The sequence below is a fragment of the Mobula birostris genome, chromosome 9 (assembly GCF_030028105.1).
Source record: "Mobula birostris isolate sMobBir1 chromosome 9, sMobBir1.hap1, whole genome shotgun sequence".
NCBI classification, from domain to species: Eukaryota; Metazoa; Chordata; class Chondrichthyes; order Myliobatiformes; family Myliobatidae; genus Mobula; species Mobula birostris.
The window spans coordinates 109,893,361-109,907,793 of record NC_092378.1 but is presented as its reverse complement, the minus strand read 5'-3'; the positions used below and the strand labels follow the sequence as shown (position 1 = coordinate 109,907,793).

General features: G+C 40.7%; 1 protein-coding gene across 3 annotated transcripts in view; it reads right to left on the bottom strand.

Moving 5' to 3' along the window:
- The window catches only part of LOC140202958 (uncharacterized), a 228,661-nt gene that overhangs the window by 131,545 nt on the left and 82,683 nt on the right, over nt 1–14,433 (bottom strand). For all 3 annotated transcript variants that reach the window (XM_072268599.1, XM_072268600.1, XM_072268601.1), the window contains exons 19-23: nt 13,643–13,854; nt 9,990–10,178; nt 8,065–8,207; nt 5,623–5,785; nt 5,044–5,130 (exon numbers count right to left, since the gene is read on the bottom strand). In XM_072268599.1, coding sequence (XP_072124700.1) covers nt 5,044–5,130; nt 5,623–5,785; nt 8,065–8,207; nt 9,990–10,178; nt 13,643–13,854 — 794 coding nt within the window. The remainder of the gene's footprint in view (nt 1–5,043; nt 5,131–5,622; nt 5,786–8,064; nt 8,208–9,989; nt 10,179–13,642; nt 13,855–14,433) is intronic.

Sequence of the window (14,433 nt, the reverse complement as noted above, 5' to 3'; positions counted from 1 at the left end):
TGCTGCTAGGGCCCTGGCAATTTCTACACTTGCCTCCCATAGGGTCCTAGGGAACACCTTGTCAGGTCCTGAGGATTTATCTACTCTGATTTGCCTCAGGGTAGCAAAACCTCTTCCTTTGTAATCTGAACGGGTCCATGAAGTTGATGCTGCTTTGCCTCACTTCTATAGACTCTCTAATGGTCTTTTGAGTAAATACAGATGCAAAGAATGCATTTAAGATCTCCATCATCTGTTTTATCTCTACACATGGATTAAATTCTGGTCTTCCAGAGGACCAATTTTGTCTCTTGCAATCCTTTTGCTCTCATCATACCTGTAGAATCCCTTAGGATTCTCTTTCACCTTGTCTGCTAGAGCAACCTTATGCCTTCCTTTAGCCTTCCTGATTTCTTTCTTAAGTGTTCTCTTGCACTTCTTGTACTCCATTAACAACTCATTTGTTCCCACTTGGGTATACCTGCTGCGCACCTCCTATTTTCTCTTAACCTGGGCCTCAATATCTCTTGAAAACCAAGGTTCCCTACATTTGTTATCTTCACCTTTTATTATGACAGGCACATAAAAGCTTTATACTCTCAAAATTTCACTTTTGAAGGCCTCCCACTTTCCAAGTACAGCTTTGCCAGAAAACAGCCTGTCCCAATCCGCACTTATCAGATTATTTTTGATACCATCAAAATTAGCCTTTCTCGAATTTAGAATCTCAACATGCAGACCAGACCTATCGCCTTGTATATTTACTTTAAAACTAATGGAATTGTGATTACTAGATCCAAAGTGTTCCCTTACATAAACTTCTGTCACCTGCCATGTCTCATTCCCTAGCAGCAGATCCACTATCGCATGCTCTTTCATTGGGACTTCTAAGAAATGATGAAGGAAACTTCCCTGAATGCGTTTGACAAACTCTGTTCCATCTAGTCCTTTTACAGTATGGGATTCCCAGTCAGTATGTGGAAAGTTAAAATCATCTACTATAACAACCTTATGTTTCTTGCAACAGTCCGCAATTTCCTTACAAATTTGTTCCTCTAAAACCCTAGGACTGTTCGGTAGCCTGTAATATAGCCCCATTAATGTGGTCATACCTTTCGTATTTTTCAGTTCTACCCATAACACCTCACTAGTCCAGTTTTCCAGCCTGTCCTGACGGACTACTGCTGTGGCATTTTTCCTGACTAGTAAGACCATCCTATCTCCTTTAATCCCTCCCAATCTGTCACGTTTAAAACAACAGAGCTCTGGAATAATGAGCTGCCAATCCTGCCACCAGGTCTCACTAATGGCTACAACGTCATAATATCCAGGTGTTGATATATACCCTGAGCTCATCCACCTTTGCTATGATACTTTTTGCATTGAAATATACACAGCTCAGGACACTAGGTGCACCATGCTCAACACACACAAAATGCTGGAGGAACTCAGCAGGACAGGCGGCATATAGAAAAAGAGTACAGTCAATGGTTCAGGCCAAAACCCTTCAGCAGGACTGTACTTTTTTCCTAGATGCTGCCTGGCCTGCTGAGTTCCTCCAGCATTTTGTGTGTGTTGCTTGGATTTCCAGCATCTGCAGGTTTTCTCTTGTTTGCACTATGATTAACCTTTTGATTACTGACTTTGTCTGAGGTGTCACCAACATCTGCCTCCACAAACTCACCACTATCTGTTCTGGCACTCTGGTTCCCACCTCCCTACAACTCTAGTTTAAACCCCACTGTGCATCATTAACAAACCTTCTCGCTAGGATACTAGTCCCCCTCTAGTTCAGGTGCAAACTGTCCCTTCTGTACCTCTCTCACCTTCCTAGGAAGAGAGCCCAATGATCCAAAAATCTTATGCTCTCCCTCCTGCTCCAACTCCTTAGCCACGAGTTAACCTTTCTAGTTCTGGCCTCACTGGCATGTGGCATGGGTAGTAGTCCTGAGATCATTACCCTGGAAATCCTGCCCTTTAGCTTATCACCTAACTCCCTGAAATCCCTGTGCAGAACCTTGTCATTCATTCTACCTATATCATTTGTACCTACGTGGACTACAACCTCTGGCTGTTCACCCTCCCACTTAAGAATGCTGAGGACTCCATCCGAGATACCCTGGACCCTGGCACCCGAGAATGAACATACTATCCGGGAATCTCGTTCTCACCCACAGAGCCTCCTGTCCCTTCCCCTAACTAATGAATCCCCTATCACCACAGCCTGCCTGCGCTGGCCCCTTCCCTTCTGAGTCACAGAGCCAGTTACAACTTCAATTTCAACCTCTGTGCCCACCTGCTTAACCTATTTGAAGATTTTTTTTGAAGGTGTCATGTCCCTCCAAAAGTCATCAACTTCAAGATTTGAATAAAAACAGAAAACGCAGGAAACAAAGCTCAGCAGGTCAGGCAGCGACTGTGGCAGAGAAACAATGATCTCCCCAGAATCAGGATGGTGAGGAAACAAGTATATCTGAAGTTGTAAGGAGGCGTCGGGCAGACGGAACAAAGAGTGATGGGGCGATTATCGCTGCTGTTTTACTCATTCATTTTATTTCAGATTTCCAGCAATTTCAATACTGACTGTCCTCAGGTTCTGAACACCCACTTCATGTACACCCCTACACACGAACAAGCTCCCAAAACATTATTAAATTCTAAAATCTTATGTGCATCCATTTGTTCATTGCTATGAACAGCGGAACCATTCTCCCCTCTCTCTCCACTTTTAGCAATTATTCTTTCTTTTCTTTTGAGTCTTACGTGCATTAATACCATTCATTACTAATCTGTGGAAGCATGGCCACGATATATTTTTTTTAGGTTATGAGGACACTCAGTCCTCGTTTATTGTCATTTAGAAATGCATGCATTAAGAATGCATGCATCCAGAGTGATATCACAAAAAAACAGGACAAACTAAAGACTAACACTGACACGACCACATAATTATAACATATAGTCACAGCAGTGCAAAGCAATACCATAATTTGATAAAGAGTAGACCATGGGCACGGTAAAAAAAAGTCTCAAGGTTCCGATCGACTCCCAATAGTCCCGATAGCAGGCGGCAAAAGGGAGAAACTCTCCCTGCCATAAACCTCCAGGCGCCGACAACTGCTGATGCATTGGAAGCACCCGACCACAGTCAACTCTGAGTTCATCCGAAAACTTCGAGCCTCCGACCAGCCCCTCCGACACAGCCTCCTGAGCACCATTCTCTGCCGAGCGCTTTGACCCTGCCCCGGCTGCCGTGCAACAAGCAAAGCCAAGGACTCGGGGCCTTCTGCTCCAGAGATTCTGGATCACACAGTAGCAGCAGCAGCAAAGAAGGCATTTCAGAAGTTTCTCCAGATGTTCCTCTGTTCTCTCACGTCTGTCTCCACCAAATCAGGATTGTGCACGGCACCCTACTTGACAGATAACAGATATAATTCACCGGAGTGGCCGCTGCGTGCTGCGTTGCGCCGCCATCTTCTCCTCCTCAATAGTGAGAGATTTTGGTGCATTCTCTGACTTAAGGACAAAATTGTTTATAGACATCTGTAAAAGTAGAACCCATTCATTATCTGGGGATAGCCTGTATTCTGCATCTCACAGTTCCAGAATATATTTTTCTTAAAGAGTGCTGCTTGAATTATTTTTGTCAATTTGTGCACCTCCAGACAGATCAGCCACAAGGTATAAGCAATCCTTTCTTATAATGTATATTTGAAACACATCAAAAGCAATTACCTAGACAGTTGTGATCTCTGCCCTACTGCACACATCTCAGCTTTTCTCTCCATCAGTGATCCTCTCTGCAACTTAAAACAAACTTCTGAAGAACTGCCCAGATATAAAATATTAAGTCTGTTTCTTCCTCCACAGATGCTATTTGACCTCCTGAATGTATTTAGGATTTTGCTTTAAGTTTTGTTTCTTATTTTTGACGTTTAATGATAAAATAATGCTAATCTGCAGTAATTTCTGGGACAGCTATGGGATATATGCCCTATTCAACCAGCTCGTCCAGAATTTAGGTGATCACTTACTTGCCACAAGTTACTGTCTGACTTACATAATAATAAATTCAAGCATTGTGTATACATTACTATAATTTTAAGCAAATTCCAAGCCAAAATGCTTTAGAATTTCTGTTTATAAAGCCATGAGAATACTTCTGTGGGACTGAGTATTGTGTGCAGTTTTGGTCTCCAAATTTGAGGAAGGACATTCTAGCTATTGAGGGAGTGCAGCGTAGGTTCACGAGGTTAATTCCCAGGATGGTGGGACTGTCATATGTTGAAACATTGGAGCGACTGGGCTTGTATACTCTGGAATTTAGAAGGATGAGAGGGGATCTGATTGAAACATATAAGATTATTAAGGGATTGGACATGCTAGAGGCAGGACACATGTTCCCGACGTTGGGGGAGTCCAGAACCAGAGGCCACAGTTTAAGAATAAGGGGTAGACAATTTAGAACGGAGGTAAGGAAAAACTTTTTCACACAGAGAGTTGTGGTTCTGTGGAATGCTCTGCCTCGGAAGGCAGTGGAGGCCAATTCTCTGGATTCTTTCAAAAAAGGGTTAGATAGAGCTCTTAAAGATAGTGGAGTGAAGGGATGTGGGGAGAAGGCAGTAAAAGGGTACTGATTGTGGATAATCAGCCATGATCACAGTGAATGGTGGTGCTCGCTCGAAGGGCTGAATGGCCTACTCCTGTACCTACTGTCTATTGTCTATTGACAACAACCTTGCAGATTCAAACACTCTAGAATTTACGACTTGTTACTTACCTTGTTCAGTGTTATGTCACCTTTCAGTTTATGTTTCGAAATCTAACTGGATGAGAAGCATCTTTACATTCAAAGGTCAGTAGGAATTTAGTCTGCTTGACCTCAAAGGACTGATTGTCTTCAACGCTTTTATTGGTAATGGTATCAAAGTACATAGATGTAAGAGGGATGGTTGTCTATGGAGCTGAGGTTCACACCGGCCACTAACTAGTTTGAGAATTGAAAGGCCTAATCCAGTGCCTATGGATTGTACCTGAGAATAGGGTTATCAGAACCATACTCACAACATGGTCAGTCTTCGTTTTGATGCAGGCTTCCACGTTCTTTGGAATTACTTCACCGTTATATGGATGTATTAAAGCAACACACACCTGTAAAATGAAGTAGTGGAAATATGTTATCATATAATAACAATGTATTAAAAAAATAAAACTTAATACCCTGCATTCCAAATATTATTCTACTAAAATGTTAGAAGTGCAAAAGACAGTATGTGTCCTGAGGCTAGAAGTAGCAACTGGAATGTGAAGAGTAAACTGAAATTAATAAAAGTTAGCCAAGATTCTTTACTGTGTCAGGGACACGACACATAAACATAATGCAACAAGAAAGGAAAGATCTTTTTAACCAATTTCAGCTCTACACTGCTTTGTCAGACAGTATAACTGTCACACTAACTGCACTTCCAGCAATCTGCAGAAATAAATGGATGGCTGAAATTACAAACAAAAATGAGTTAACCTTTGTGGCAGTGCAACACAAGTACAATTAAAAAAATCAGTGAGTCAAATTATAGTAAATATTGACTTTGGCTAAGGAATATTAGTAAGGCATTTTAAAGTTGTGTTGATTCTGTCTCTTACAAATGGGTTTCCAGGCTGGTATCCAAGAGTGAGTGTGTGAACAGTTTCTTCTTTCTCATTCACCAAGGCTTTTACTTCCAAACAATAATGCATCTTCCTCTTATCTACAGTGAAAGTCTCCTGCAGGAGGGTTTTCTGTGGAATTGGCAGCTTAAAAGGATGTCTATAGAATGAAACAGAACAATAAGGAATGAATAATTAGAGATAAAAGAGAATGAAATTTGGCTCAGAATTTGCCTAATAGTCATTAACAGTTTTGATGATGACAATTTCATTAATTTGTAAATTGTCTATCAATTTGCAGGGAGGTAATATTCTCTGTATCATGGATCAATTGCTGAAAGATTTGAGTTTCCTTGAGATGCCCTCATAAGCCTAAACAATTCAAGACTAAGAAATTGCGACATTTATATTGCAAATGCAAATTAAACATTGCAGAATGTTAGGGCACCATTCATTTCCGTGAGATGTCTTTTAGTAATGAAATGCATGATTTCCTAAGGCCATGGAAGCTCTATGAATCACAATGGAGACAGAAAATAAGGAATCACATTCTTGTAATTAGTATATTGTTTTGAAAAAGTTAGAATTTATTTATCTAACTTCTCCATTCTGACTCTTTTTAAATCTCTTTCTTAGTAAAATTTAATAATCCCCCTTTTAAATTCTTTATTATTATACTCTAACTATTCCTGTTTCTTTCCCCATTACGGTACTCCCAAAATATCTTCAGCTCTAAGGCACATTGGCATGTCCAGAAATTTGGAAAGGTGCTACTGAATATACTGTACTCTCAATGGCCACTTTATTAAGTACAGGAGTAGAACCCAGTGTGGTCTTCTGTTGCTGTAGCCCACCCACTTCGAGGTTCAGCACACTGGGCATTCAGAGATTCTCTTCTGCACTCCAATGTTGTAATTTGAATTGCTATCACCTTCCTGTCAGCTTGAACCACTCTGGTAATTCTCAAACCTCTCTCGTTAACAAGGTATTTTCACCCACAAAACTGCCGCTAACTGTATGTTTTTTTGGGTTTTTTTTGCACCATTCTCTGTAAATTTTAGAGACTGTTGTGCATGAAAATCCCAGGAGATCAGCAGTTTCTGAGATACTCAAATCACCCTGCCTGGCACCAACAATCATTCCACAATCAAACACGAGGAATTCTGCAGATGCTGGAAATTCAAGCAACACACATCAAAGTTGCTGGTGAACACAGCAGGACAGGCAGCATCTCTAGGAGGAGGTACAGTCGACGTTTCAGGCCGAGACCCTTCGTCAGGACTAACTGAAGGAAGAGCTAGTAAGAGATTTGAAAGCGGGAGGGGGAGGGGGAGATCCAAAATGATAGGAGAAGACAGGAGGGGGAGGGATGGAGCCAAGAGCTGGACAGGTGATTGGCAAAAGGTATGTGAGAGGATCATGGGACAGGCGGTCCAGGGAGAAGGAAAAGGGAGAAGGAAAAGGGAGAGTAGGGGAAAAACCCAGAGGATGGGCAAGGGGTATAATCAGAGGGACAGAGGGAGACAAAGGAGAGTGAGAGAAAGAATGTGTGTATATAAATAACGGATGGGGTACGAGGGGGAGGTGGGGCATTAGCAAAAGTTAGAGAAGTCAGTGTTCATGCCATCAGGTTGGAGGCTACCCAGACGGAATATAAGGTGTTGTTCCTCCAAACTGAGTGTGGCTTCATCTTTACAGTAGCGGAGGCCATGGATAGACATGTCAGAATGGGAATAGGATGTGGAATTAAAATGTGTGGCCACTGTGGCCACAATCAAAGTCACTTAGATCACATTATTTCCCCATTCTGATACTTGGCCTGAACATCAACTGAACCTCTTGACCGTGTCTGTGTGCTTTTATGCATTGAGTTGATGCCACACAATTGGCTGATTCAATACTTGTATTAATGAGGTGTACAGGTGTACCTAATAAAGTGGCCACTGGGAATAGTTATATTGCTAGCCAATTGGATTCCCAGCTAATTAGCTGATAACTCTTGTGAATAGCAATGGAAAAGATGACAGAAGAGCTAATTAGTTTGTGACTGTTATTTTACCTGCTTCCTTCAACCTTTGAAATCTTTGTCCTGACAAACTTTAACCAGTCCTAGAATTATTTGATTATTATTATTATTATTATTTGAATCTTATCAGATAACAGAAGACTGAACCATCCTGTAGTACTCCAGTTCTGTTTGGATTTTGACTGAGCATCATCACCAGGATGGACATTTCAGTGCCCATCCACAGACCCTGTGCAAGCTTCATTGTCTACATATCACCACACTAACAATTATACTGCAAAATACAGTTGCTTAATTTACAAGAGTAAAGGATCCCAAATACATTCCCTGTAAAGCTTTCTCAAATGAATCCCACGGACAGTAGATAGCTCACTGACATTGTGAAACCAAATTCAGACCAGAACAGCTATCACCTAAATTGGATTGATGCACGGTTCTGGAACAACATCTTCTCCCTCTTCAGCTCCTCAGTCTGTCCTATCAACTGCACCAGCGACGGTGGGCCCTTACTGGTTGTCCAAAGGGCTACCACTGATAGGACTTTTCTCTTCTTCGGCTGTGAATTGACATCAAATCACAAGATGCTCATGAACAAGAAGTTCCCTTAAAAATATACAGATCCAGATATTTCCTGCTAGTATTTTATAGACACAACTTGCCAAACCTCAAGTGATTCAAATATTCTTGCCAAAGACACAAATTCGATTTTGTTTTTGACAGAGGAAAACACTTCAGTGACTCTGTTTAAAGTGGCTAGCAACTAGCTAAATCTATTTTAGGTTGGAAACATCAGGACTCCAATAATGGCAATGTTCGATCAAGACAAGGTACATTTAGGACTAAACTGTTTTAAGTAAAGAATAAACTACTCCAAAGAAATTGGATTTAATAACTAAATTGGTTTGGGATTACTAACTTTAAAATTTGTTTTAAAAACAACATAAGGATCTGGATTTTTGATTATCAAAATGTTTGTCCATATTAAATTACTGCTCATTGACAAACTCTGTTCTAGGTTGCATCTTTTCAGAGGAAACGTGATTGACTAGGTCATTGACCCATGGTCATTCAGCAAAATTATTAATAGTCCCACGAGTAACTTTGGATAGCTCAAAAACGACAAGTTGGATTAATATCCAAAACAAATGAGGAAGCTATTCCCTTTGTATCAAATGTTTAAAATATTATTTTGAGTTAGTTTTAGAGAGAGATACAAATACTGTGGATTCCGGTTAATTGGGACCAGTATATTTCGGCCCAATTATGCAGCTGCCCCAATTAACTGAAGTTTAATGGCAATATTTAAAAAGACAAACTACTGTTTAATTGACTAACGTGTATTTACATAAAGTACAGAACAAATTAGAGCACTATGAATACTACTACTACTATAAAACTGTGTATTAGTTCTAAATAGTCATTGACAAAGGAATTCATGCAGTGTATGTGTTCCTTTGATTGACTGTAAACAAACTCAATCAGTGTGGACACCTAGTGCAGATAATGGACTGCTTTCATACAATGCTATTGAGAATTGCACCCTCCAAATCTTCATTTTCTTTGTAGCATCCAGATGATTGTCAATACCCTCAAATTCATTTTGTTCCTAACTTACTGAAGTAGTGAAATGGTTCATTTTCACTCCAGGTGGTTTCTGGCATCTCCAAGCCTGAATCCTTCAAACCACAGTGAGCAAAGCAATTCCGGATTGTCTTATTGCTTATTTCTCACCAACTATCAGTGACAAAACTCATTGCTTGTTGTACACAAGTGCACGCAATTGATGATATTTCAAAACTGTTAAAATGATATTTAACATCCACACAAATGCACGTGTCCCGACACTAGTTAGAAACTGTTTGGCAACAGTCTCCTGCCCCAGTTAAGTGCCATAGTGCCCAAATAAATGAAGGGAATCCTGGCTATTTTGTCAATTAGTTTTTCTTCTTTAAGAATTCTCCCAAATAAGCTGCTGCCTTGACTAACCACTGGCTCATGTTAACCAGAATCCACTGTAACAGATAATCTGGAAAATGTTAATCCAGATATCATGTATTACGCAGTTAGAATAAACCCGTCAGGTAATGGTTTCAACAGATAAAAAGTTAATTTATGGCTGATATCAGGTGTTATCTTCCATACAGATGCTGATAAATTTTTGAGTTTTCAGGGAAAGTGGTGGAAGCGAAAATTTTGTAATCATTTCCTTCTTAGCTCGATTGTAGTGCCCATGATAGATGGGAAGAAATAATTTGTAAGTGACAGGATAACACTCCACACTCCCCGTCAAGTGAACTGCATTGTACATTCTGCCCCATCACAGCATGTAAAAGCTCACCTCTTCTTTGCTCACACAGCTGGTCGTGAAATTAAGCATTTTCTTCTGATGCTTTAGCCAAAACCACAAAGTCTTGACTTTTTCTTTACTTTCCAGAAGAATCTTATTCTTAACTGGCAGGTTCCAAAGTGTGACCACCTCGCTGTGGCTCCTGAACAGGCTCTCTGTGAAGTATCCAACAGCGGATGCCTGAAAGAATGTCAAATGTTTTTAGTAAATGCGCCTATTCATACCACAGTTATTAGTAAAGCTCAATTTAGTGGTCTTTTGGGTCTGGTCAGTTCTGCAGTATATGTTCCACTATACCAAAAAAAAACTGATTTATAGCTCGGCATAAAAAGAACAGCTTGGGAAAGTAAACTGGATCAGTGAAATCTAAAGATTATGGACGGCTTAGATTAATTGTTCCTCCCTCTACAGTCTTTAATTTTGAGAAATTCATTCTATACAAAACAATCTTAGAGATGCTGAGATTTGAACCAGTACAAATATACTTCAACAATGCCAAGAATTCAATTCCCACTTGCTAGCATTAAACTCTGTTCACTCAGAAGCATTGTAACCTCAGTAATGAATGTGTTTCTTAGTTTCACTTGCCAGCAGGGTACATTAAGAGAATTAAAAAACAGGCATGTGCGATGATGGATATGTTGATGTTTCTCAGGGGAAGTCCAGACTGAGGAGCTATAGGAGGGAAAGGATGACAGGACACAGGAATGAAACTGCAGTTTTCTGGCTGCACAGAGCCTGCAGGTGAACTTAGTGAAACTGGGACCCCCGGGTCTGAAGTTCACTCTGAAGAGCACAGAGGGGATGAGAGATCTTGGGCAGGCATCAAACTTCATTTCCCATAAAAGGAACAGATGCAGCAGGGGCTTGTGCAGAGTCAGGAGGGTGGAGAAGATGGCGACGCGACGGCAGTGCGCGCGGCCACTTCGGTGATGAATATCTGTCAAGCAGGGGACCGTGCACAATTCTGATTTGATGGAGACAGACGTGAGAGCACAGCAGAACATCTGGAAAACTTCTGAAATGCCGGCTTCGCTGCCACTGCTACTGTGTGGTAACCGGAATCTCCAGAGCTGAAGGCCCCGAAATCCTCAGCTTTGCGTGTTTCAGCGGCTGGGGAGAGGTCGAAGGCGCTCAGCAGAGGATGGCACTCGGGAGGCTGTATCGGAGAGGCTGGTCGGAAGCTCGAAGTTTTCGGACGGATGGACTCAGTGTCGGCTGTGGTCGGCTGCTTCCAAGGTGTCGGCAAGTTGACGGTGCCTGGAGGTTTATGGCAGGGAGTTTCTCCCTTTTGCCGCCTGCTATCGGGGACTCAGGAGTCGATCGACTTGGGAATTTGAGACTTTTTTTTACTGTATCCATGGTCTGTTCTTCATCAAATTATGGTATTGCTTTGCACTGCTGTAACTATATGTTATACTTATGTGGTTCTGTCAGCGTTAGTCTTTGGTCTGTCCTGTTTTCTGTGATATCACTCCGGAGAAACATTGTATCATTTCTTAATGCATGTATGCACTTCTAAATGACAATAAAAGAGGACTGAGTGTTCTCATAATCTAAATCTAAAGTAGCTATCATTTGTTACTGGGAAGATGCTGAAGTCTATAGTCAAACGCTGGTCATTGAAAGCTTAATTCAAACAAACAAATATAACAGGATTTTATGAAAGGATTATAAGTGAAGGTTGATCAGTAACAGGTTGATTGAACACATTGGTTTCCCAGCTGCCTCTGCATACTTGGAAAATTACCTCCCTGCCTTAAAACAAGGAAAGCACGAATCTCCTACCACAGCCGAGAGTGAAAGCCATGATAGGAGTGATTTGGGAGGACTGGACAGAGTGGCCAGCCATGAGTAAACAAGGAAAGTTGAAGAAGGGCCTATTGGAGGAAGGTGTTCACCTCAGCTGGAGATCCTTAATCCGAGCTAAAACTTAGCATTCCAGCTAAGGCCTGCTTCAGTGATCTTGTATATCCTGATTGTGTGGTAAACTTTTGCATGTGATACCAAGGGAGAACTTTACATCTCAGTGTATGCTCAGCAGTCTCCGTGTGCTTGCACAGCACACACGTGGAGACTTTACAGTACTTTAGACTTGAAAGTAGAACTCCATAACCTAAAATGTGGGTACGCCGCCTTAAATTGTGAACCTCTTCAAATATGTGTCAACTCATTTTTTCTTTTAATTATATACATCAAATTTCCTAATTATATTCTACATTGCCCATTTGCAAGCTGCAATTCTTCAATTTTGGCAGTGTGAAAATGTACAACTCATGTTACTAACTCAGTATTTATGGCATACTGCCAATGTTTAACAATCAAAGAATGCAACGCAAATTTTTGTATACATCAGATCATTATGGTGCAGGAGGTATTCGATGTAATTTTAAAAATGAACAACTGAGATGATTGTCTAGAATTAAACATATTTTAAGCAAATTAAAATAATCAAGTATAATTTTTCCACTTATTTTCATTTTCCAACATTCACTTTCTAATAGATCGAATGACAAACTTCCATTCCCTGGGTGAGAACATGGACAAATAAACCTTTCAGGCTGTTCCTCATCTGACCCCAAATGCATCAAGGAAGACTTTGATTTCATCAGGCTAGATTCTGAGTTTGATGAAGATTGTATGCTACAGATCAGTTGTTATATTTGGCACATGTTCTCAGAGTTTCTTCAAGATTTTATCGAAATGCCAGAAACATCAGCTAAGTATCCAAAATATGCACTGTACCCACCAGGGCACCTGTAACCTATATGTACAGGACAAGCAACTGAGTTGGCTTGTCACCATATCAAATTAGAAAAGTACTCAGAAAAATCTGAGGCAGAAACTATCACTTTGACGATTTATTTCAAGGTTATTAATGGTCCAGAGGTCAAATCAAAAGCGGGGAAGAAACTGAAAGAGTGAAAACAGACAGACAAGAAATTAAAATATTTCCAAAATTCTTCAAAAGTAATCAATATCTGAAGGAAGGGCACTCCAAAGTTATGAAAGCTATTTTCAGATCAGAGAAGATATACAAGTGCAATTAAGACAAGCGTTTACTGTTAAATGAGTTCTTGCACTGGAAAGACAACCATTCAGTGTTTCTGGGATTTTTGGTCTGTATCTATTAAATATCTAGTGCCATTTGATTTTATTCCATAGACTGAAATAGTGAGATAGATAGAGGGATAACATTACACATGGCTTTTGCAAAAGTAAGCCATATTTCTTACTTGGAGGCTTTATGTTGTAGTCACTGGAAAGGGCTGCCACATTTCCACGATTATAATTATAATCCTCACCGTTACTTTAATGCAAAATCTAGTCCAGTATTTGGAAGTATATCAGTGAGATATGAATCAACCACCCAAACTAATTTGGCAACAGAGAACTGTAGCATAAATGTCAAAAGAAAATGAGGCCAAGACACACTCACTTTCCAATATAAACTTACTTCTGCAATACTGTGAAGCCAAATAATCAAGTTTAATAATACTTGGACATAAATTGTATGGTTCTTGAGTTTAATCCCTGACGTAAATTATTCAGAAGGTACATGTACAATAATATGCACATATTATCACATTGTTATATCGAACAATTAATGGTCTTTAAAGAGGAGAGTAGAGACTATTGCTAACCTTTAAGTAGGTGGTGCTGGGAGTATAAATATGGATTCTTCCTTCCCTCTTGTTGCCTTTGTTCTTGTAGTAGGTGTAGATGACCAAGTTTTTCACAGATATTGCCTTGGCTGCTGTAATTTCTACACTTGATTGGTAAGCACGGACATGAGGCTGGTTCAGCTTGTGTGAGGAGTGGAGATAAAGCCAAGGAGTGTCCAGATTCAATGAACCTTCACAGAAATTGAGGGAGAAAAGAGTTTTACATGAGAGGAAAGTTGGAATTTGTAAATGAATCCTTTGAACAACTATCGGGTTGATGTTTAAAAGCTTGAGATTTCCCTTAATGTTGTTGCATTTGTTACCTTGTTTCTGTGGTATTGCTGCATAGACAGATGCCAGGAAGTATTGAAGACCTGTCTTAGAGCTGCCAAGCGATATTGCACCAACTCTAAACCAAATTGAGAAGCCAACACCATCTCCAATGGGATTGCACCACCAAGCACATCTTTCCCTCCCCCCTCCACTTGCTGCTTTCCGCAAGGATTGCTCCCTACGTGACTCCCTTGTCCATTTGTTCCGCCCCACTGATCTCCCTCTTGGCACTCACCCTTGCAAGTGGAACAAGTGCTACACCTGACTCTACACTTCCTCCCTCACTTCCATTCAAGGCCCCAAACAGTCCTTCCAGCTGAGGCTGGTGGGATCACACACTGTGTCCAGTGCTGCTGGTGCGGCCTCCTATGTATCAGTGAGAACTGACGTACACTGGAAGACTGCTTCACCGAGCACCTATGCTCCATCCATCAGAA